The 23,981-nt window shown below is 28.0% G+C and overlaps 1 protein-coding gene across 1 annotated transcript; it reads left to right on the top strand.

The window, feature by feature from the left end:
* The first annotated feature begins 13,819 nt into the window (after positions 1-13,819).
* On the top strand, positions 13,820-21,851 carry LOC116769736 (circadian clock-controlled protein daywake-like). Its single transcript, XM_061522651.1, has 10 exons — positions 13,820-13,973; positions 15,758-15,977; positions 17,381-17,514; positions 17,768-17,923; positions 18,122-18,267; positions 19,686-19,749; positions 19,896-20,115; positions 20,572-20,702; positions 21,292-21,447; positions 21,643-21,851. Exons 1-10 carry the CDS (start codon positions 13,919-13,921, stop codon positions 21,792-21,794), a joined length of 1,434 nt encoding a protein of 477 aa, XP_061378635.1. The 5' UTR covers positions 13,820-13,918; the 3' UTR covers positions 21,795-21,851.
* The last annotated feature ends 2,130 nt before the right edge of the window (positions 21,852-23,981 follow it).

Here is a 23,981-nt window from a genome sequence, read left to right as displayed (position 1 = left end):
ATCAAGCAAAGGACAGAGCGTATAATGATGTCGTGACGTAACCTTCTAGGAATTTTATAACGCTCACCAACTTTTAGGCCATTATCGTGATTTTGATCAGCGATGCATCAAGCCACACACGATGTCCTTATGAGTAATTAATGTTGAAATTTAAAATATTACCCGCAATAATTTTCCACTTTAAGGCCATGTTTGAAGCAAAATATAGCTGGTGCAAATATATAGACTTTTATTTTTTTACTTTTACAACCAACAATAGTATTTTACATTTAATTCAGATACAAAATATGAGCACATATTTAAAATCGTATTAATATAAGAATAGCGTGATCAGTTTTGCATGTGTTTATAACTTATAATAAAACAGATTTCAATAAAATTTAATGCAAAGATAAACTTTAACATTTAGTTGTGAGATCAATGTGTCAATAATATTAAATAACAAAAAAAAAACTACCGTACAATAATAAAATCGCCTTGTTCATAACGTTACCGTCGTTTTGCGACAAGACACGCAAACTACTTACACGATATTTTTATGAGGCGCTCTCATGATATAACCTGATATTTATGTAAACTGTCATTCAAATTTAGCGCCAATAAATAGGCCATTAGATACAAGCAAAAGTCTTAAAAATATCTCCAGTCGCAACACGTGCTATACGAAAATCTGATAAACATAACAAAAAAGTTTTCGTACTTTAAATTTGAGTTTATCCGCTTTTGATCTGGAATCTGTTCGGTACACATTTGTACGTCTTTGTGTCCTTATCGTCCGGATTAATCTATGAAAGCCTTGTGTCCCGACCGCAATTTTTTTACATAAACAAACTTACCTCCGAATTTTTTCGGACATTTACCTTTATTGAAGACATAGGATATTCAATAATAATGCCAAGCAACTCTCAATGAAATCAATAACATTTAATTAAAGCTCAATTTGAAAACAGGTAAAAAAACCAACCATATTATTCTATGTACATATATGTATGTGAAGATTACATAAATAGTAACATTTTTACTTATATATCTAAAAAATAGTATTTAAAACTATTACTATAAAAGACTATACTATAAAAGACGCGTAATATTAGGCTTTTCTCTATATAAAAAATAGTTTAATAGATCGTCAATTAAGAAACCTATTATGCATACTAAGCTCAAACTTGAATTAATCCTTTGCAAAAATTACAAAAAACTTTATTGTGTACAACTTTATAAACGTATCACATAAAACATTGCAAAAGCAATCTACTCAATACATGAAATAGTTACAGTATTTTAAACAAAAGTTTTTTTTAAACTCCTTATATTAAAATCTATAATACTTTGAACTAAAATCATAATGCTATTTTATGATAAAGGCGTGTTTTATGTTGTGTTGTGATCGCTATACAATTGTGTATTTGAAAAGATGTTTTATGAAGAGAGAAATAATAGTTGGCTTCTTGAATACATTCTGTGTCGCTTAAATAGAGAGCATTGATATTATATGACAAATGTGTGTAATGATAATAATGAAAAATATATAGAACTTTGATGTGGAAACATTATTAGATCAATAAAGTAATAAATAATTAAAGTAATAAATAATTAATCATACACGAACAAACTAATTCTGGTTCTATTTCTAAAAACCAACAGCTTATACGGGTGTAAAAGACCAAAACTTCTTATAGGCAATCTGTAATAAACGAATATACTCCTAGATCTATGTACTTTCCTTAGAAGGCATAGTGTTATTATTTTACAAGATAGTCTAACGTTATTTGTCACGAGTCCCTATTATCGCGACTTCACTACAGTCGATAATAGTGCTATCAATAATGGTCTTCCACTATCATATTAATAGGGCTTGCAATGTTAATAATAACGGCTATTTGCGATGCTTTTGTCAATGTGGCTTTCAAAGGCAAACGGAGGTAGGCGCGTCGTCATCCTGACAGCCAAATCTATACGTAGCTTTTTGAATTAGAGTAGTGATGTTAGCATGTATCGATATAGTTTCTATTTATATCACTCAAATATTACATTGCTAATTATTTTATAAATATGAAGAAAACAAAATGAAGCATATGTATATTCTTTAATATTATTAAAAATCTGTAATAATCTCTGGATTAAATAAGGGAAATTTTAAAAGTCCATAATTTTCCACTAATTGCAGTTAAAAATTGTAATTTTTTTTTTACATTAAAAGGCCGTATTAGTTATGTTTATAATTAATTATATACAACAAAAATTATTGTTGTTTATAGTAATCGACTGTGGCTATAACGTCTGCAAATCCATCACTATAACAATCATAGTTCCCACATTTTTTGCGACTCCCCGACGGGATTACCAAACAATGCGTACGCGCAGGGCCACACATCATCTCGCAACTACTTTTTGCAGTTACATTTAATGGTATCCGCAATATATTGTAAAATGCGTTTATAAATAAAACGATTTCAATTTTATGGGCTGACATAATATCGTGTAATTTTTTTAAATATTTCATTGGATATATCACTCTGTTTTATAAATATGAATCATAGACATGAAAGAAACTTCATTAGCTCTAGTTTTTTTTTTGAACGCAATAATATTTTTAAATTATTTGAGATGAAGAATTGAAAAAGTTTATGTAATGTATCAATAAAGATAATAAATATATACAATAAATATGAAACGGATCGCTTTTTGTATATGGAAGATATATGAGAAAAAATAGTTCACTTAATATTGCTATTTGTCGCTCTGTCCCCTGTTAACAATCCTAGTAACCTGTATGCTTTAATGGCCAACGTCCTTACATATAATATCATTTATAGTGAGGCAATATATAAAAAAAATTTAAGCAAACGGAGAAATTATTTTTTTTGATCACTACATCAAACAGCCGGTAACTTGACCTACAGTACTAAAGAAAGAGTTGATATACTGGATACTCTCTTTGTCTCGAAGTCATCTTTAGACTATAGCGGTAACACACATAATTATTCGTTGCAGTAACACGTCATTTTATGCTTACTTACTTTATAAGACAAATTTTTTCTTCTCATGGAAGGCTACCTACGTAACTCTGTGCATAAAAAGATAACAGATTAGATTCTTCAAATTACAGACCTACATACATATGTACATATATGTATCTGTACCATCACGTCAGAGAGAAGTTTTCATGACATGACAACATGGACGTCCTGAGATATTTGCAAAGGCACCATTTCCTGAGCGTTTGTTAATACTGCCGTCACCACGATCACTCATGTTCACTGACTTTATATTACATCTCACTCATATCCGAACTTCAGTCATTGAAGCTTGAGATTCAAAGCGACAGTCACACTCAGGGCGTTTAAAGGATCTGGTACTGGAACTTTCTAACGGAGGCCCCGTATTACGATTTGAAAGAGGGGCTTTGCAAATGGATTTCTCGTTTTCTGTAAAGAAGATCTATAAAGATCGCTGTTGAAGGCAGGTGATCGGAAGATGTGGACTTAAATACTGTCTTAGAACAAAATTCGGTGCCATCTTCGTCATTATTTCGCGTGAGGTGAGCGTTTAACGCGCGTTAGATAAGGGCCCCTTAAACCTACACCTGGGTCGCAAGACCAGGCATTGTTGAAGCTCCTCTCCCTGCAACGCGATGGACCCAGCAGCCGCACGGTGTTTCCATTGAATGCGAAGAGGTTTCGTCTCATATTGATAGCACTCACTGTTATGCGAACGATAGCAACTCTTTTATACAGTCAGAGAAAATATTGTTGGAAGGAAGTCCCGAATAACTTGTGTCTGAAATCGAAAGAACTTTATCCAAGATCTTCCATTGCCGTGAGAACTTGTTCTGATTTAACCTCATCAAGATACTAGTTTGTACGTTTTACGTAAAAAAAAACCATTCACGACAGTCCCTCATTGCCTTAATCGTCTTTACGAGTTTTTGAATCCCTGTTTTGAAATCTCCAGCAAAATTTACCAAGACCAAGTAGACTTCAGAGAAAATTGCTTGAGGAACAGAGAAAGCCGATACCTCACTCATTACAACATTATTGGTATACATATAGAGTAATTTCAAATCTAGACTAAGTTCTGCTTCCATTTTTGGGTTGATGACTCGCCTTACAATTTAGATTTTTTAATTTTTTTCAAAAATTTGCCGTCCGTATTATTCGTGATCCCATATTCGCAGGCGTAATTGAACTATATTACGTCTCAGAAGCTATCTTGCCTCACTGTGTGTACTCCACCGCCTAAGGATACGGATGTTTTCCGAGATATTATTTGACATGATGCCAATGGCTATTTTGTATCTCCGTTTCGCCATCGGCAGTAGTCCATCCTGACGTTTTGGATTTCTTAATGTATATATAACTAAAACCGTAACCTATTATTGTACTCAGTTCTGACATTTTCTTTAACTATATATTTAAACCACAACAAAATATCATACTTATTTAGGATAACACTAGTTACATTCATTTAGTCATTTCAAATTTATGAAAAACCATAATCAAATCTTTGCAACAACTCAAGATTTAAATTATTCTTTTATATTCCTTCCCAAAATTTAGTTGAAATCGGGGGAACTCGGTATGTTTAAGAAATAATTACCGATCTTATCCAAATAAGTTTCAAAATAATTGTCTAGTCACAAGTACCATAAAAAAAACCTTTGTAAAATACAGTTAGGCTGCGACAATTTCATAAAATTTTCAACATTAAGACATTTTTATTTTTTTCTTGATAGCTAGAAGCATATACAATAAAATAGTCTAGCGCATCTGAAAAAAATAGTAGACAGAAAGGCTGATAAGAAATGATCGTCGCATTAAAATTGTTTTCCTTGACAAGTTGAAAATTAAAAAAGAAATATATTTTAAACATATTTATATTTTATCCGGGTGCACTATTAGGTTTAGAATAATTATCTGTTTACACTTAAAGTGATAATAAAATTATGTAGTTAAGTATATATAAAGAAATAAAAAATACCTAGCAGCGAGAACATAACTTTACAATGGAACCTCTTCAAGCTTCATGAATAACTTACAACCTGTAGAAGGCTTCCACACTTGTTAGTTCTCTCACTTTTACACAGATGGCGTGACTTGTAGCTTTTCGCATAACACAGATAAAATCTAGAGGAATTTTATATAAAAAATTGATGTTAAAACGACGATTTAAAGAATTTAAAGAAGACATACTAACAAAGTTATATGCCAGTAGCCATATTATTTAGACATTAAATACAATCAATAATTAAACTTTCATTTTAACGGAATAATTGTAGTCGTTAACCGTTGAGCATAATAAAATTATTATCCAAGAACATGTACTGTCTTGAATGAAGCATATTAATAACTCTCATAAATTCTTTACGTTTTAGGTGACTAGATTCTAAGAACTTTGATTAACTTTTTGGTTACAACTACAACTCTTCGGTATTAATGAGGAAATAAGGAAATTATAATTATTTAATCAATTCTAAGTGGCTTGTTATAATAAATGACTTGTAATTGTAAATAATAATAGGTAATGATTTCAATTATTATTACAAGTTCTCTCAAACAATTCTTATAGTTTCATATTTAGATCGGGCACAATGTTAAAGAAACTGGTTTCTATTAGCTTCTGTCCGTACTAACAACTAGGAAAAGGATTCTCATCAAGGAAGATCATTCTGAGGCTGGTCAACACTGTAGAATTGGTCACTTCATAACCAAAAAATTTAAATACTATTGTGCAAAATAGTTTGCTAGTCTACCCTGGCAACCCTAAAATGAATGCGACGCTTATGAAGAAAAATATTATGCAAATCACTCTAGGCTTATTTTATGCCATATTTTTTTCACAAACAAAAAAGTGCACTTTATCGTTTATAACTTCTTATTTTTGCAAGGATATTTTCTATTAATGACTATGTGTGATTACTAGATCGAGTCTTACCATTGAATAAAATGTTTAGGTACGTATTTATAATAAATTAGTAAACATGCGTTGAGGTAAAACATTCTACATATTCATTTTTATAACAATATACGCGTATTTTAATAGATGTTTAAGTTCCTATTATACTATTTATTTCCTGATCTTTTTTAACCTTAAATTGTATGTTTATCGTGTACCTATTTACGTACATATTTGTTTACATTTTTTAGATTTATAATATAAGGAAGAATGGAAAATAAATATTTGTATAATTAAAATCAGCAATTTTAAGTATAAATATGTATGTATAAGCAGTAAATAAACGTCTTATAATTTTTTTCATATGTAACCAGTTATAAGAAAGATCTTTATACATATTTTAATAAAAATTTTGAAAATTTCATCCATTGCGCTGTTGAATTTATGACGATCGGGTAACAAGTTATGTAAGAATAATCTCCTTAGTATGCATCAATATATTTAATCTCAGTAGATTAAATACATCAGCTTTATAAAATTCAATACAAAATAAAAGAAGAAAAAAAAATTTTTTTACTTTTTATATGTATGTTTAAGTGTTTGAAAATCACGTTATATCTTTGAATATACTTATGAGTAATGTAGATAACGACTATGTTTATTTTTATAAATATTTATACAAGCTGTTTCACTGCCATTTTTAGAAATAGGTTTTTTTTTCTATGAATGTAATGTATTATTTTAATATTCCGTATTTTAGATTTCGTTAGAAAATCTAGGATTCATGTCTTTATAATATTCTTATTAACTAACTGGAAATATTTCAAAACATGAATTTTAATCAAGGCTACTTTAACATCGCATCCTTCAAGAGTAATGTCAAGAGCTCAGTAAGTAAGCGAAGAGTGATCTAGTCGAAATGCGTTGCGTTAGCATATTGGAATATTGGAACTCAACTATCTAGTTTGATTTATACATTAATTTATACATTTATACATTTGTATCTAGTTAAGCTATTGATATTCCTATGAATGTTTAAATTTAAATTTCATTGCATTCATTTTTTATATATTCAACTTGAAAAATAAAAATTGATAACTAATCAAAAAGAATAATTGATGTCATAGCAAATTCAAAACATATTCCTGATTTAAAATAAAAAAAAAATATCATTCTGTTAAATTGTTCAATAATATTATACATCTTTAAATATTAAAACATCTATTACGAGATCATAAAAAATTTATTCAATAATCAAGGTTATCGTAGAGTCATAAGATTTGAATATCTCTTTAGTAATCATTGTATATAATACTTAATTTTTTTCTAAGGCCTGCAATACTCTTGATATTATCAATATAAAAACAAGAAAACGCATTCTTTAATAAGTTATTGTTTTACGCCATGGGAAACTGTAATAAGTACAGATGCATGCGATAATTTCCAGTCTTAATAAAATAGCAACAACAACACAATCTTTTATAAAATTACTTGAAGTATCATCAAGCAAGACAAATAACTTTTTATTCTCATAAGTTTGTAGAATTTTTAATATTTAATGCTATATTTAAAAAAGGAGAGATTAAGAAAATATATATTTTTCATTATTATTATTAGATGGTTATTGATGCTAAATGTTTCTTAAAATGACGTGGTTTTGTAAATACATCCTTTTACTAAACCTAAATATAGTACCAGAGATTAATATATTATATAAATGTTAACATTGAATTAGATTTTTACGGGATCAGATTGAAAACAAAATTAAATCTTTAATACACGAACATTCGAAACGAAATCAAAGAAACACATTAATTCCAGTGTATGATATTTCCTTATTTTAAATGAACTTAAATAAAGACAATTAGAGGTTTAAACAGACACACCTGAAAATAATTGTAATTTACACAGTTTAAACATTTTTTTATTAAAATAATTCAATCAAAACCGTGTTGGACATTGAGACGGTTTATAAAATGCGATCATAAGAATAATTTTTAATCATGACAGCTTTATAACATCAAATTGTGTGGATAGAATATTAGTATTATTTCATTTAGTCGAAAAAGATTTGTAATTAAACATATACTAATATAATAAATAAAAATATGATAATTATTCAATATTGTTTTAACAAATTCAAAATAATATCATGCCCTCATTTTTAAATGAAGATCCAGCGTTTCTAGAAAACCAATTTAATTAAAAAACTCACATAAAGAGGAAAGTTTGAGAGCGATAACATCCCTTAATGTATATTTCTGCGAGCAAATTCGCCCAAAATCTGATAAAACTCGGTCTTGATCCATTTTGTTCAAACTTTCCTTTTATCACTGGATACCGAAAGTAAAATCTCAAATTTGTATATTTGGCTTGACGTTGAAACCCTTTGCTCAATAGTGAAGAAGATTTTAGTAGTCCTAATTTTTTTTTAATTTTAAAGGATTTAATCACTATTTATTTATATAAAAAAATATACATGTACATTATATTATATTTTATTTACTGAAATAAAGACAAGAATACCGTTATGTTTTTCATGTATTTTTGTCTTAGTGATAGGTTAATTAATTCTGACAAATTAAAGTCTTTGATGTCCAACCGATATTATAATTTCTTCTGACATTAAAATTTATTTATTACGAATATAAAACGTAATTTATTTTTCTTACTCCCATAACGTTTCTTTTTCAAAAGAGATGTTATTTTTTTTTTTTGTTGGTCAGAGACCAGTACCAATCGGAATTTATTTTTAATGTAATCATATTATAACTGAAAAGATATTTTTTTTATCTTTGCAAAATACTTTTTACTAAGATTATATAAAGTCATTGTACAATAAACTTTAATGAAAACTAGAAAAATAATTCAAAACGAAAGCTCTTCTATTATTAAGATAGACTAAAATTAGACATCCCAAATAAAACGGTCTCATTTTTTAAAGCCTTTAACGAACAACATATGTTACAACATATATTCAAAACTTAATTAAGAAAACATAAAATATTATTTTAAAATAATATTTTTAATTTCAATCTGTCTGTCAATTATAAAAAACCTAATAAGGTATTTCTACCTCAATCTCAGTATAAACATATATATACAAGTCAAACAAAAATGGTAAAAGAGACTTTTTAAATTAAACTGTTTAATGATTGAAACTTTTTATCTTTTTATTAACTAAGCGAAAGGATGGGATAGAAAAGGATTAAAAAAAGTCTTGTAAATACGTTCAGGGTATGAAATCTTTTTTATTATAGGGTGACGTACTTTGCGACAGAAAAGTCTTTGAAGCATAAGTAATTAATCTTCGAATTTTCGTCTTTTAGAAACCATATCACAGTGATGATTGAATTATAAAGAAAATCTAAGTATATTTCTGATTTAGTCAAGTCAAAGCCCAACTTTTGTTTTATATCCTGATTGAATTGATGTCAAGCGACAATTAAATTATTTAATGTCGCTTAAGTCATTTTGATAAAAAAATATATATGATGAACAACTTATTGTATAATTAAAAAGCCCTTTGATACTTGACCTTAAAAAGAATGAGGTATACTAGATAAAATAACAGAAATCTCTTGTCGAAAAAAGTTAAGAATATTACAGAGCTACTATAGAGACGTTTATTTTATTTTTTCAAAATAAATATTAGGCAATGAATTTTAAGATACTTTATAAAGATAATGTTTTAATTTATCGATTTATAATAAGCTATGATAGAGTTAATTCAAATATACGTATAAGTAGAACGATATTGCTTAAATTATAATTAATTAAAATATCAACTAACAGAAATTTTAATACCCTCTACTGGTTTTATGTACATATAATCTTTGTTGCTTTCTCATAGTATAGGACTAAACATTAATAGGGTTATAAAAAGATTCCACTCTTTCTATGTATTCTAAATACTCTTATACAAAAATATTAATATACAATCATAATTTTATAAGAATTATACATTCAATTTAGTATTTTTTACGATATGAAGGAGTTGTAAAGGACTTATACCTAATGATGTTATATTTTCCTCGATGCATTAATTAATGGCAATTATAGTAGGCACCACTTACTTGATAGTTGTTTTTCTCTGTGTGTTAAAGTATTCAAAACTAATAAATGATTTATTGAAAACAACTTGAAGAACTAGTTATTATTAAACATACAGAATAAATTAAAGTAAACGCAGCCTCTTGCATTTAAAATTAAACGCATATGTCACTTGTATTTAAGAAATGTACCTGGTAATACTCATCTTGTGTACGGAACATTAAATATTTATCGTGTTTATAATTAGGATTATTATGTTTCTATTTAATTGACGTAGCTGTCCTTGACACAGCGGCTACATTGAAATCACTACTTACTACAAAATAATTTTAAATGAAATATGTATGTGTCTTAAAAATATTGTTAATATTATGTTTTTTTTTTTTAAACTACATAATGAGTACATAATACAGGAACATGGAATATAAATATATGGAGGATTAAAAGCAGCAATAAATATATTTAATAAATCTATATTTTTCATAAAAACACTGTGTTTAAATGGCTTATAGTTATTGTAGTTAATAATCCTTGCTCTAATTTTGATGAAGGTGGTTCTTTAAATAAGTTTTCTATTCTGTGGCAATCGGAAAAAGTTTTAAAGTAAAAAATTAGAAATACAAGTTATTTTAACGATATTATTTGTATACTAACGCATTACCTATGTGGGCACAAATGTTATAAACAATATCCGTACAAAGGGGCCTCTTCACGTTAAACAGTACCTGAATTTATGAACGCTTGCGATACCAGAAATAAGTGAAGGGAGTAGAGGTCTAAAATATGTCCGGGATCATCTGATCTCAGGATTTATTTATTTATTTTCGTTGTTTAAATAAGTAATTTATAAAGCTTCTAGTAAATTTTATTCAAAAATGTAAATATCTTCATATAGACATTGACCTCTTTATGATACAGCGTTTCTTATAGTTTATCTAAATAAGTGTAAAGAAGTTGTTTTTTTAAAGTTTACTGTGACTAAAATAAATTATTTACAAATGTTCTTATTTTTTTTATAAAAAGAAATTATAATTTTGTTTCACTACCTTTTTGAAGATTTAAAACTGAAATATTCGTTGTCTTCACAAAACTAAAAAATACATAAAAAATTGATTTTTATGTTTCACTATATTTTTATTACCACCTTCCATTACTATTACAATCCAGAGACTTTCTCGGGATTATTTGTATTAAATCCCGAAATTTAAAAAAATCCCGGGGTCGAATCCTCTCGAAAAAAGTGTCCTGGAACTGTAGTACAACAGTAAATAGGGTTTTCAAAAAGTTGAATAAATATACTGGTTAATTTCAGAGCTTTAAATGGATCAAGTTGTCCTAAACTTAATAGCTGACTCTGGATAGAATACTCTAGACTTCAAACACAAGTAGTTTGCAATCTTATACTACGACATGACGAAAGGTCGCCGTGTATAGAAGATACCCTCGATACTACCGTCCGTATGGTAATGGATGTTCTTAATAGACAACACATAATTGATATCTATAACTTCTGAGACGCAAAAATTAAGGTCGATCTGCCACTGCAACTGCCATCAACGAAAGCACAGAAGGACTGTTGGTTCCTATCTATTGCAGCAGTAGTCTACATTCTAGTCTCCTACTACGGTATTGCTCCCACTCCAGTTATTTTAAGCCAGCCAACGGTTTAGCATCCCAGGATTCAGACACAAACAGTTCAGAAACAAACTATTTATCTGGGTCTCCCTCATTGTCTCGACCACAATCCTGACTAACACTTGCAATAAACGTATCATTATTAACGTTGGTCCTCCAACTGAGAGTATAGCCATTTCCAGAAGGATAACTGAATACTTACTTACCACAGAAAAACAGTATTACATGAAGAAAGCGTCACTTGGCTTTGATTTTCTGTAAAGAGGACTTTCCTAGTGAGTCCGCGCCAATTAGAACTAGATACATCCCAATAAATGTACCTTTTCCAAACGATTTTATTTATAATATTTTTTTTAAAGATATTTTACGAAATAAAATGTGCAGGAGCGTCAAACATAATCATATTAAACTAGACGTCTTAAAATCTTAAAAATATTCTATTCAAAAATATAAATATAAAATATATGGTAATAATAATAATATATTGTAATTTATATAAGTAATAGTAATGAAGGTAATCCTCTAATAATAAAGACATATCAGCCAATAGGGATCCTTAACCAATATTTAGAATATAAATATATATATATATATATATATATATATATATATATATATATATATATAAATATATATATATATATATATATATACCTAGAGTAACATTAATGTATACATATATTTTTAGAAAATAAATGGTTCTGAATATAAAAATAATTCAAAAAGAAAGTTTAAACACCTTTTTTGACAGCTTCCATAAGTTTTATAATAAAATTATTCCATTTTGCTACTTCTGTCAACTTAATACACTAGCTCTTTGCTAATTCGAAATCTATAAAGTTTTGCTTTCTTAAAAGAGGTGGTAGTACCTAGCTCTGGTTAAGTTACTTAAGCTTTCGTCCGATAAGTGAGAGAGCCGGTTGCCCTTTCCTGCCCTTACGTTTTTCCAACCCTTTCCTCTCCCTTTTCTCCAATCAAGATTGGCAACGCATCAACAAAACTATTTTGCGGATGTCCATGGGCTGCGGTAACTCCATCAGCTCGTTTGTCCCCTTTAACATGAAAAATGCAATAAACTAAGGAAAATATAACGGCAACATCAAATGACCTCTGAAAGTTTTTAACAAATAAAATGCACAAAAATGTGCTTAGATTTTGTCTACTACTTTTCATCAGTCATCTTCTTTAACTTTTTTATTGTTTCATATAAAATAAATATAAATATAAGTAAATTAAAATCTAAATTAATTTTTATTTTTGTTAAATGTCATTTCTTCTTTGTACCTGAAAAAGTTTTTACACAATAATCTTATAAACTGAATCCAAAGAAGTACGTCGTTTCATTTTCTGTTGTGTTAGTCTATTAAAAGCAAAAGTTAATTGAAGAATTTCAACTCAAACAAATATGAAATGATGAAAAAAGTTTTGACATTCATCAGACATCATCGCAGAAAATAGGTTGGAGATATTTGACTTTAAATTATTTAAAACACCATCGAAATTATATATACATACAAATCAAGCTTATATCAGTAAGTTCTATTTACTCCTATTAATCGCTGATAGTTATTAAAATTCAGTCAGTTTTACTGGAAACAATATATAAATCCTGCTAGAGGTTCGATACTTTACTTGAGGAAACATAATGTCGAAACAAGACACACTTAACTAGCCTCGTACCTTATCTACATACTTGTATTGCGATTTGTGCCCAAAACGTCTTTAATTGAAGCATATTTCATACCAATTTTTTTTACAACCTTATTTATTTCATTTTGCTAATAATTGCTTAATATGTACACTGGTTACAATGAACCCATGACCGCCGAGTCTTTTAAGTTTCTGCATAAAAGTTTTGTTGTTTTAAAAAGACAAGTTTGACGAGTATTTGTCCGAAAATATCTTTTTTGGTGTAGGGTTCTAAAACGAGGTTATTACGTTATTAGATTTAGGTAATAAGGATCACCCTTGGAATACAAGTCAGGAATATTAGAAGAAGATATTTATTGAAAGGGGTAAGAAATAAACTACACCAAAAAACTACATCAAAAAAAAAATTTTTATTAATCTCAATATATATCATATTTTTTTTGTTACTGAGTTTGTTGCATTGATTTTTAGGGCAACAAAACTTAAATGTATTAATTATATTAAATTTTTAATTCAAACAAAACTAATCATATATGTGCAATGTCATAAAAACATAATAATTTAGAACCCGCTGTATAAAAGTTAATCTCACTCTTGGCTGTAGTTAGATATTTGCAGTATATAAGTTTGAATTCTTCACTTTAGTTTATCATTGTAAACACAGTACTAAAACAAGAAAGACATCATGTATAAACAAACTTTGTGTTTAATCCTTTGCTTTGCAAGTAGCGTTCTGTCAAGTAAGTTATATTATTATTTTATATGTATATTTTAATGTGGCAACTACACGTCTCTGATCCTCCAACAAAACAAAATTATTATTAAAATTATTTTAATAATAATTTTGTTTTGTTGGAGGTAAAAAAGAGATTCTTTGTGTTATTATACATTTTTATGAACTATAACACCTCATTATTTTTTTCTATTTTTGTTATATAATTTAATTCCCTTATAATAAAATTTAAAAAAATTATGATAATAAAAATAAGGAAATAATAAATTAAAATATTAGTTAATCTTAATTTAGAGACATTATTTGATGTCAGAATGACAGTAGAATTTTATTATTTCATTATATAATAGGTACTGTGGCGCATATTTTTTATAGAATATTTAAGAATATTATATTGTAATTATACGTTCTTGTTTAATGTATCGTTATTCACAAAAAAAAAAAATATTTGATACTGTAAGTCGATGATTTTACGCGTTAAATTTTTTTATGTTATTGGTACAAAGAAAAAGGATGACAATAATTTAGAAATGTGGGAGAAGATGACGTAACTTTGTGTTGTACAATTTTTTTTTGCCATATTTTTCACTCTTATACTCCTATATTTGGCCTTTTATATCATTCCGTAGATTTCCAACTGAATACACTAATCTGGAGATATCTAATTACAAGTTAAGAATATCCATATATCTATTTATAACAACCTAATCGATTCTTATATGATATTTAATTGATGACTGCAGATTTCTTGAGGTTGTAGGCATAAAAGGCTTTCAGTCTTTATAGGTAGACTAACGATGCACAAAGACCTTAAAAATAAAGGCTCATGAAAGAACTAGTTCACATTCAAATAAAACTATGATTATTGTAGTTCTCTTCCCGATATTATTAAATTATATTTATTCCCGATGTTTCAACTTCTTAAGAGTAAACGTAATCAAAGGCAGGCAAGACTGAAGACAAGATATTGCGAAAAAACGTAAACTAAAAAAAAGCAAAGTATCAGCGAAAATTATAGTTTAATTTAAATATATAATATAAATAATCTTTAAAAATTATTAAAAAATATGTAGATGATATCAGCGATACGGAGAAATATGCATTTATAAAAGATTAATCTTTATTAAAAGATTAATCTTTTTGTTTGTGTCCAAATCAATAGTAACTGAGTCAAACTTTTAATAATATCAAAATTTTGAGCGCACAAAGTCTGTACTTTATAATCTTAGGTTAAGTAATGCTGTGATAAAAAGTTTTTCCTCCTAAAATCCAAGGTTACCAAACCAGTCCAACTTGTCGTAATAGTATATATGTTATGACTTATGTATTTTTTAAAAGAGCATAATAAAATTTGCAAATAGCCTTCTCATTTTGCATGTAGTCATTTAATATTCAGGTGCTTAAAATACAAATTTAAGCCAATTCTGAATAAATCAGTGCCTGAAATAAAAGTTTGATTAGCTGATTTCCTTAAAGAAAAACATGGAGTTATAAAGTTAGATCAAAAGACTGATACAGCTTAAGTATACAGGGTGTCCCAAAATGACCACGTCCCATTGACACAGGAGTTAGATGAGCTCGAGATCTATCAGAAAATCACAATTTGACCTCAGTAAAAATGTCACGGTTTTCGAGATATTCGCACTTTTTAATTTTTTTTGTCGTGGTCGTTTTGGGACATCCTGTATAATAAACCAAAACTTGAAATAAATTGTATTTAAAAAATAATGAAAGATGCAAATACTTATCGATAGAGGATACGAAATTTTCATTCAACAATCCATATTTTAGGTAGTTTATTTACACCATGTAAAGTGACAGACGGAGATTGTATAACCAAATCTACCCAAGCCGTTATACCAGCTCTTTTATCTGGGATTCCTGAGCTGGGAGTAGAAAGTTCGGATCCACTCTTTGTTGAAAAAATTGAAGGAAATTTGTCTATAATTAAATATATTTTCTACAACACCACCGTCGAAGGCTATAAACAATGCAAAATTAGTAACATCAAGTAAGTAACGCCCAATATATTATACATTTTACATCCTTTATTGAGTAAGATTGTAAGTTATATATATATATAGTTTTAAACTTCATAGTTATTTTTTCATATATATATTCATATATATGAAAAAAAAACTGTGAAAACAACACAAGATGACTTGTCTTTTTGCTCTTCGTCGATAGTACCACTAGTACATTTACAAACACATGTGATGTCATTACCTATTATTATGGCAAAAGAGACTTCAAAGTCTATCTAGTTCTAATTATTTATATATATTCTGATAGATTTGCTTTTGCTTAAAAATTGTAGCAACTAATTATTGTTAACTTAAAATTAAACTACTATTGCAATTCATTTCATTCATCACAAAAGACAACAAGATAATAACCAGTTAATATGTAGGAAAATTAAAATTAAAATTAATTATTCATCATAATTATTTACCTTTTATGTAATTAAGAGTCCTTAAGATTTATTAATATATTTTGAGGACATTCATTAATTTAAGCTGAAAAATGTCAAATTATACGTTAATACAGATTTTGTTCATTTAATTACTTATTTTGTGCGGAAGCGTCGAAATAGCCTCGCATGTTAAATGTAGCGCCAAATATAATTGTATGTCAGTTAATATTCGCCTTTCATATGAAACGATTTTCTGCGGACAAAAAAATACTTTTTCGTAATGAAATAAATGAATGAAACATTGCATAAATATTTTTAACACTAATGCTATGTTTAGCTAATTATTGAATAAAAAGTATAAAATGAAAAAGGATTGACCCGAGGCCAATTTGAAACTCAAATGATAATGCAACTGGAACTCGACTTTTCAGAGGTTAAATATGAGAATTTTTATCATTTATTATAAATTATGGACATACCAGTTTTTGTCCTCGTCTTCGTACGCGTGACTTAAAAAAAAAAAAACAATAGAAATGAGATATACATCTAGAGTGTGTGACGTGGTTTCATGCAAAATAAAACTGACAAGCCGTGATACCGCGTGAAGTACTCAGCATTCCGGCATAAATTATATTATTTATATGTCTTACTCTGATGTCTAACTTAAAATACCGTAGCGTTTATCAAAATCCGTTTAATATGTTTTTTGTAAAAGAGTAACAAACATACTTTTAATTATATATACATACAACCATACATCTTTATAAACTTCTGCATTTATAATATTCGTACATAATATTAATATACTTAACTTAATAATGATATAACATTTGAAAAACTTTATTAATGAAATTTTTATTTTGGGCTGCCCTTATTATTCTACGAGACATGTTTTCTCTGCAGTATTTATTCTAAATTTTTAATAAAATTACATTTTTTTATTACTTTAATAAAACCCTACTATAAAACTGTTAGGTAAAATAAATATTCATGTATTACAGGGTATCACCAGACGTGACCAATTTGCACTACGAACTTGACTGTGATAGACTTAAACTGTCTGGCAAATACGATGTTAGTGGCCGTCTCGTCATATTGCCGGTAGAAGGATCTGGAGACTATGAGTTAATTACAGGTAAACACATTGATTATGTATAATAGAATTTTATAATAGTTTATGATAGACAACATTTTTAATAATTTTGACTAAATATTGGGACAAAAATCAAAATCCCAAATGTCGTACGAAATAAGTACTATTGCATAAAAGAAGTTTATTCTTTAACCATAAGTTTTGTTTATTTAAAGAATTATGTCCATGACAGATAATGCTCAAACAATATTACAAATATTATAAATTAAGTAATTTTGATTCTCGTTTTATCTAGGCAAATACCATATCGATATTGACGCTGAATTAAAAACATCCTCTGGTAAAGATGGAAAAGTCCACTTGCAGATCAAAAATTTTAAGTTGAAGTGCAAATCTCTATCTCCAACTAAATACGACTTCAGAAATCTTTTTAACGGACAAAAAGATCTATGTAAGTTATTTAGTTTTATAATTAGCAACCATAATATACTTATAATAATAAACCACTTAAATACTACTTAAATATACATAAGTTTAACTTAAAAAAATGGTTTTTCTGGTAAATATTTCTCTTTTTTTTATTTTAACATCACATACCAACGCAAAAATCACGCAGTTAATAAATGAAAATAAACAATGTTTTTTTTAGCTGATGCCGTTCACAAATTTGCTCATGAGAACTGGCAAGAGGTGGCTGAACTAGTACAGGATCCCACATGGTATGCTACACAGAAGAAGGTTATAAGCAACGTCAATAAATACCTCAAATCTGTACCCCTAGACGACCTAAAGATTGCCTAAATATCATAAGATTTTATAAATGTTACGATCAAAAATATCGTTTAAATAAAGGTTAGATACAAGAAACATTTTTTTATTTATTTTCCTTCTTTTGATAAAGAATCTTGCTAACATTCACCCATCGTCGGCCAAAAAAGATAATAAAAATAATTTTATAAATAATTAAATCTTACAATCAATTTTATATCCTTATTTATTATCTGAACAATCTTTGTTAATGAAATGTTTATTTTTCTACTTAACACCTACAAGGCATCATTATTCTTGACGACAAAAAAACGAATTAAATTTCAAAAAAATATGCAATATACATATTTATTTTTTCTCATAATAAGGAATTGTTAATATAAACAATTTAAATGTTCATATTTTACATAAAAAGCTTAAAAAATTGTTGTCAAACAAGTAACGTGTTCCGTTTTTTTTATATAATACTCATAATAAAAAAAGTCATTTAATATCATGCGCAAGTTTTTGTGTTTATCAGAATTTTTATTTCTTGAAGGCTACTTTTTGTGCAGAGAAAATTTTGCGTTAAAATTGAATCCATGGTTAAGATTTAGTATACTTTAAATGCAAATTAAAACTAGTTTTTAAAGTTTTCATTAACAAAGAAATAGGATATTAATCCACGATTTTCTTCGAAATAACTATAATTATCACCTAATGTTTCGAAATATAATTATCACTTACATAGTTATAAGTCCCCAATTTGTTTGAAGACAAAAAATCCTTCGAGTGTCTTATAAAAAATTGTGTTCGCATAACAAAAAAAGGTTCCGTAAATCTATTAAATTCATTTCATAATTTAATATCTCGATTAATCTAGGTTCAAAAATTATCAGTTATTTTTTATTGAGTAAATATAATTGAAATATTTTCAAACCGTATTGTTGCTTGAAAGGATTGGTGTTTAAAAGAAATATCACTCGGACGACCAGTCATACAAAATACCTAATCAATAATATCAAAAATCATAACACAATTTTTCTTATTAATATAGAAAACAATAAACAATTTATTATTTATTTAATATTTTATTGACTTTGTTGTTTTCTTTCATTCAAGAGTATGTCAATATTAATTATACTATTGTTTTATTTCAAGTACAAAACTTATATTTATTACACATAACTCACCCGAGTAAGGTTTCCAATACACATCAGTTGATTTCATTATTAAATTTAAGTATTAATGTTAAAACATGCAGTAAATTAATTATTATACCGTGATTGTTTAATTTTTAACATTGCAATAATAAAACAGTAAAATACTTGTGTGTCCGCTTTTGTTGACCAAACCAACATGTTTGTCGAGATTGAGTGTTTAAATCAATATTTGTGATATCATCGCTGACTGTATATATATACATAAATTTTGCTAGAATGATTTTAGTGTGTTTTAATATTTAGATGATAATGTATCTCCGCCTTGTCGCTTTGTTTTTTTTCACTTCCTACGCAACAGCTAATCTTGGTGAGTAGCTATGAAAATATTATATTAACTAAACAATATTTTTACAAATTCTTTATCAAATTTTACAAAATAAAAATTAATTTTTATTTTATTTAAATTCGTTTCTTGTGTAATTATATAATTTAGGTTTGCATTGCATTTTTCAGCGTCTGTAATAACGAAATGCTCGGATGAAGACACAAAATGTCTGAAAGACTTCACTCAAAATTTGATACCACTATTCGCCAAGGGAGACCCATCTATGAAAGTAGATCCAATCGATCCAATTTTCGTTAAAACAATAAATGCGAGTTCTCCTAATCTTAAGCTTGTTTTGAATGATATATCACTAACAGGTCTTAAAGATTGTGTTGTTAAAAAAGCCAAGTGAGTAATTTCTTTTATACGATTATCTTAAACATTTTATAGCCAAACTACTGTTTGTTGATGTATGTGTTAAATTTTCTTTCGCTTACAAATTGTAGTACTTCAACAAATATTGTTTGGTATTGTTGTATAGCAAACACAAACTATTTCAAACTACAGTTGTTATTCCCGTGATATATTTTAATGGGATTTTGTTCTTTTAGTTCTTTGTTAGAATATTCCTCTAACACTTAACATTTCAATGAATATTTTGTTACCAGTAATAAAAAACATAAAAATTTTTCATGTTTAGAATCTTATTTTGTATGTACAAAACAATTTACACTATACCATTTATAACGTTTTTGCTTAAACATGCATGAACTGTGAAATATACTCTATGTAATACTTTAAGCTATATTAGTAAATACTCTATAAACATGATTTCATGTATAACAAATGCAAATTATATTTCAGACGTGATTTACAGAAAAATAAGTTCTTGTTTAAACTCATGTGTTCTGTAAATTTGGAGGGCCAGTATGTTATGGACGGTCGTCTGTTAATTCTTCCGATAAATGGCAAGGGAAGAAATCATGTTTCGTTAGGTAAGTTCAAGTGTCTGGTATAAATCATATTACAATTATTCAATGATCAATGAACACGAACGATAGTTTTTATTTTGTTTTTTTTTTTTAAACATCAGCGACAACAAATAACGGTAACACTTACACAGAACATTCCTTTAAAACCAACATTTATTTTTATTTCAAATAAAGTTAAAGTTAAATTTCGTTCACACTTAAAATCATATATTTAAAAAAAACTATACAAAATATAATAACGGTGTACGGTTGAGTGCGCAGCACAGCTGAACTACTGGGCAGACTTCAATTAAATTTTCTGAATATTATTTTAGCTTAGAAAAATTTGCTTTCTTTTATTTTAATATACAGTATTTTTTTAAACCTACGATTTTTATAAGCTCTACTTCAATGGATTATCTTGCAAATACGAAAAGTTAATATATAAAAGTTAGTGTGCTACAAATAAGTATGTTTATATTTAATATTACGAATTTTAATAAAATATCGTATAATGATATTTTAACAATAATTATCTTGAAAAAATGGTTCTTCAAAACTAAAATTTCAGAAGGGAAGTCTTACTATATGCTTATAATTTATTTTTATACAGATAAGGCCCTGTTTGTCATTGAAACTGATGTCGCCGAAAATATCTTGGAAGATGGGAAAAAGCATTGGATTATTCCGAAGTGGTCCTACAAATATGAACTCAAAGAAAAATCGAATATTATATTCGAAAACCTTTTTAATGGAAACGAGGTTTTAAGTGAGTGTGAACTAAATCATAAAGTTTAAAAACAGTCTTAGGTCAGCGAGTTGTAAACGTTTTAAACTTAATTCCCTTAACTTAATATAAGCATCATATTATTGATATTTTGGTTACCCTACATTTATTTTGTTTGCGGAAAAATATATAACATTAATTTATTGCAATTATTACAAATATCATATTTTCCTATAGGTAAAGCCGCTGAAGAAGTTATAAAAGACAATGGCAACGAAATAATCCAAGAAGTTGGAGAACCTATCATTGAATACATTATTGGCAAAGTCGTTGACAGCATGAGACAATTCTATACAGCAGTACCTGTTGAGGAATTAGTTCAAAATTAAAATAAAAATATGTGATAATATGTGTTCATTGCTAATATACTATATCCATCAAGATAATGGGCGTATTTAATTGAATATGTTTAAAATAGACATAAAAACATTTCCTTAAATTTGATTACGGACATAAAACTCTCTGCAGTAAATTACATTACCGAGCATGAAACTGTCAACGTGAACTAAACGCTGTGCGTTGGCATCAAGTTGGGTCATAAAAGAACAATTATATCGGATCTTCACACGCAGACAAACGCATAAAAATGTCAACACAAATGAGAATATTCTTAACATATGGTTGGAACAAACCTCCCGTGACACGGGATAAAGCTGAGTCTTATAGTGGTTACAAAAAAACTAATAAATTAATGTTGCTTTTGAAACTAAGTTTCGTATCAACCAAACTTATAGTTTAAAACAGCTTAATTGATTAAACTCGATACAAAATATTGTATAATATGTATAAATTTGCATTGAGTTTTCGATGCGTTATAGATTAAGTTACTTAAAAAAAATTACGAAACTGATACATGTGCTCAAACTACCTCCCAAATTCATTAACATGATAAAGAATGTGACCCCATGAATATCAAGAACCCTTGGCAACCAAACAATTTATACAGGGCGTCGCTAACTGCCAATCAATATGAATCTGATTTATCGGCTAGGGTCCTAACAATAGTGTCAATCGAATACATGCGATTTATTGGCCCCGCAAATAGCTTGTTACTTATTTTGAGATGTGAATAACGCTATATTAATGACCCCTGAAAATAACTACTCGCTAATTCTTGCAAAAATACTGTCATTTTTGTTATACCTTAACGTCTTTCCGAATATTTGTTTTAATTGTAATATACTGTATATGTAAAAATACAATTTAAATACTTCAATTTAATTTTAAAAAAACGTTACTCTATGTGCTGGAAGGAATCTCTAAAAACAAACCACTTATCCGGGTGCAACGTTCTTTAAGCACATATACTGGTACGACACGTGATAGTATTTTGCAAAACGCTTACTAAAGCTATATTTTGTTATTTGTCTCAGATACTTTTAGATCGTAAAACTTTTTTACTACAACTAATAGAATAAATGTCGAATATGTGTCACGTATTCTTTGTCTTTTTTTGAAATCAAGTAAATCAGAAGATATATGTTTAAATAAATTATATGAAATAGTCAACAAATGTGTTATTATAGTTGATGTATATATATATATATGCAATTTCTATATATATATATATATATATATAACTATTCAATTTCAAGGAAATTATAAATTTACTTAAACATATGAGAATTAAATTGTACCCCCTATTCTATGTTAACTTTTCGAAAATTTTTTTGTTATTCAGATAATTATTATGAAGAATTAGTTAATAAGTGCCAAAACAGTCTTTACGGTTTCCTCAATATGATTGTATAGATTTAATTTCATTTAATGACATAGAAGACACTTTCCATTTAATACTGTCTCCATATAATTATAATATAAATGATATTACTATATACATACGCTATTTTGATGTATAAGTATTTTACTGTTAGATTTCTGAAAACACGTTCAAGGGTTTCTGATTAACTTATGTTTAGTCATCCTTACGTACTCTGACATTTAGATATAACATTAATAGAACCAGTAAAATAGTCTTATATATCGAATAATCACTGTTCTTGTAAATGATTACAAGAACAGTGATTATTCGATATTGCAATCGTAGAATATTTATTCACTTCACTTAAAACAGATTTTAGCGGTAAGCTCCATTTGCACATTTTGATATAACAAAATGTATCGTTGGTATCACAGGGCGTTTCGGCACGTGCCACGGCCATTTGTGCGACTTCTGCCAGGATTCCTCATGTAAAACTACTAACGAATCTCCCTGCGGTTTACATGAAGGGGAGTTTTAGTTGGACGTGCCACATTTTATTCCGCTATTGTCAAAAAAACTAATAGATCAAATGGAACTAATATAATTCGTTTTAGGGTTTTTTTTTAATATTGAAGAATTTTAATTTGAAAAATGGATTTTGAATGAATAGTAATTTATTTTTGAGGTACAGAATGACGGGGCTGTTTGTTTTCCCTGATCACTTAGTTCAATTAGCCTTATCTATGATCGTATAAGCCTGTTGTCGTCTGGAGCCTGGAACCCTCTCAAATTACATCAAAGTGAGACGAGAGAA

The sequence above is a fragment of the Danaus plexippus genome, chromosome 14 (genome assembly GCF_018135715.1).
Source record: "Danaus plexippus chromosome 14, MEX_DaPlex, whole genome shotgun sequence".
NCBI lineage: Eukaryota > Metazoa > Arthropoda > Insecta > Lepidoptera > Nymphalidae > Danaus > Danaus plexippus.
Note: the sequence above shows the minus strand (reverse complement) of the source record. Positions and strands in the feature narration are given on the sequence as shown.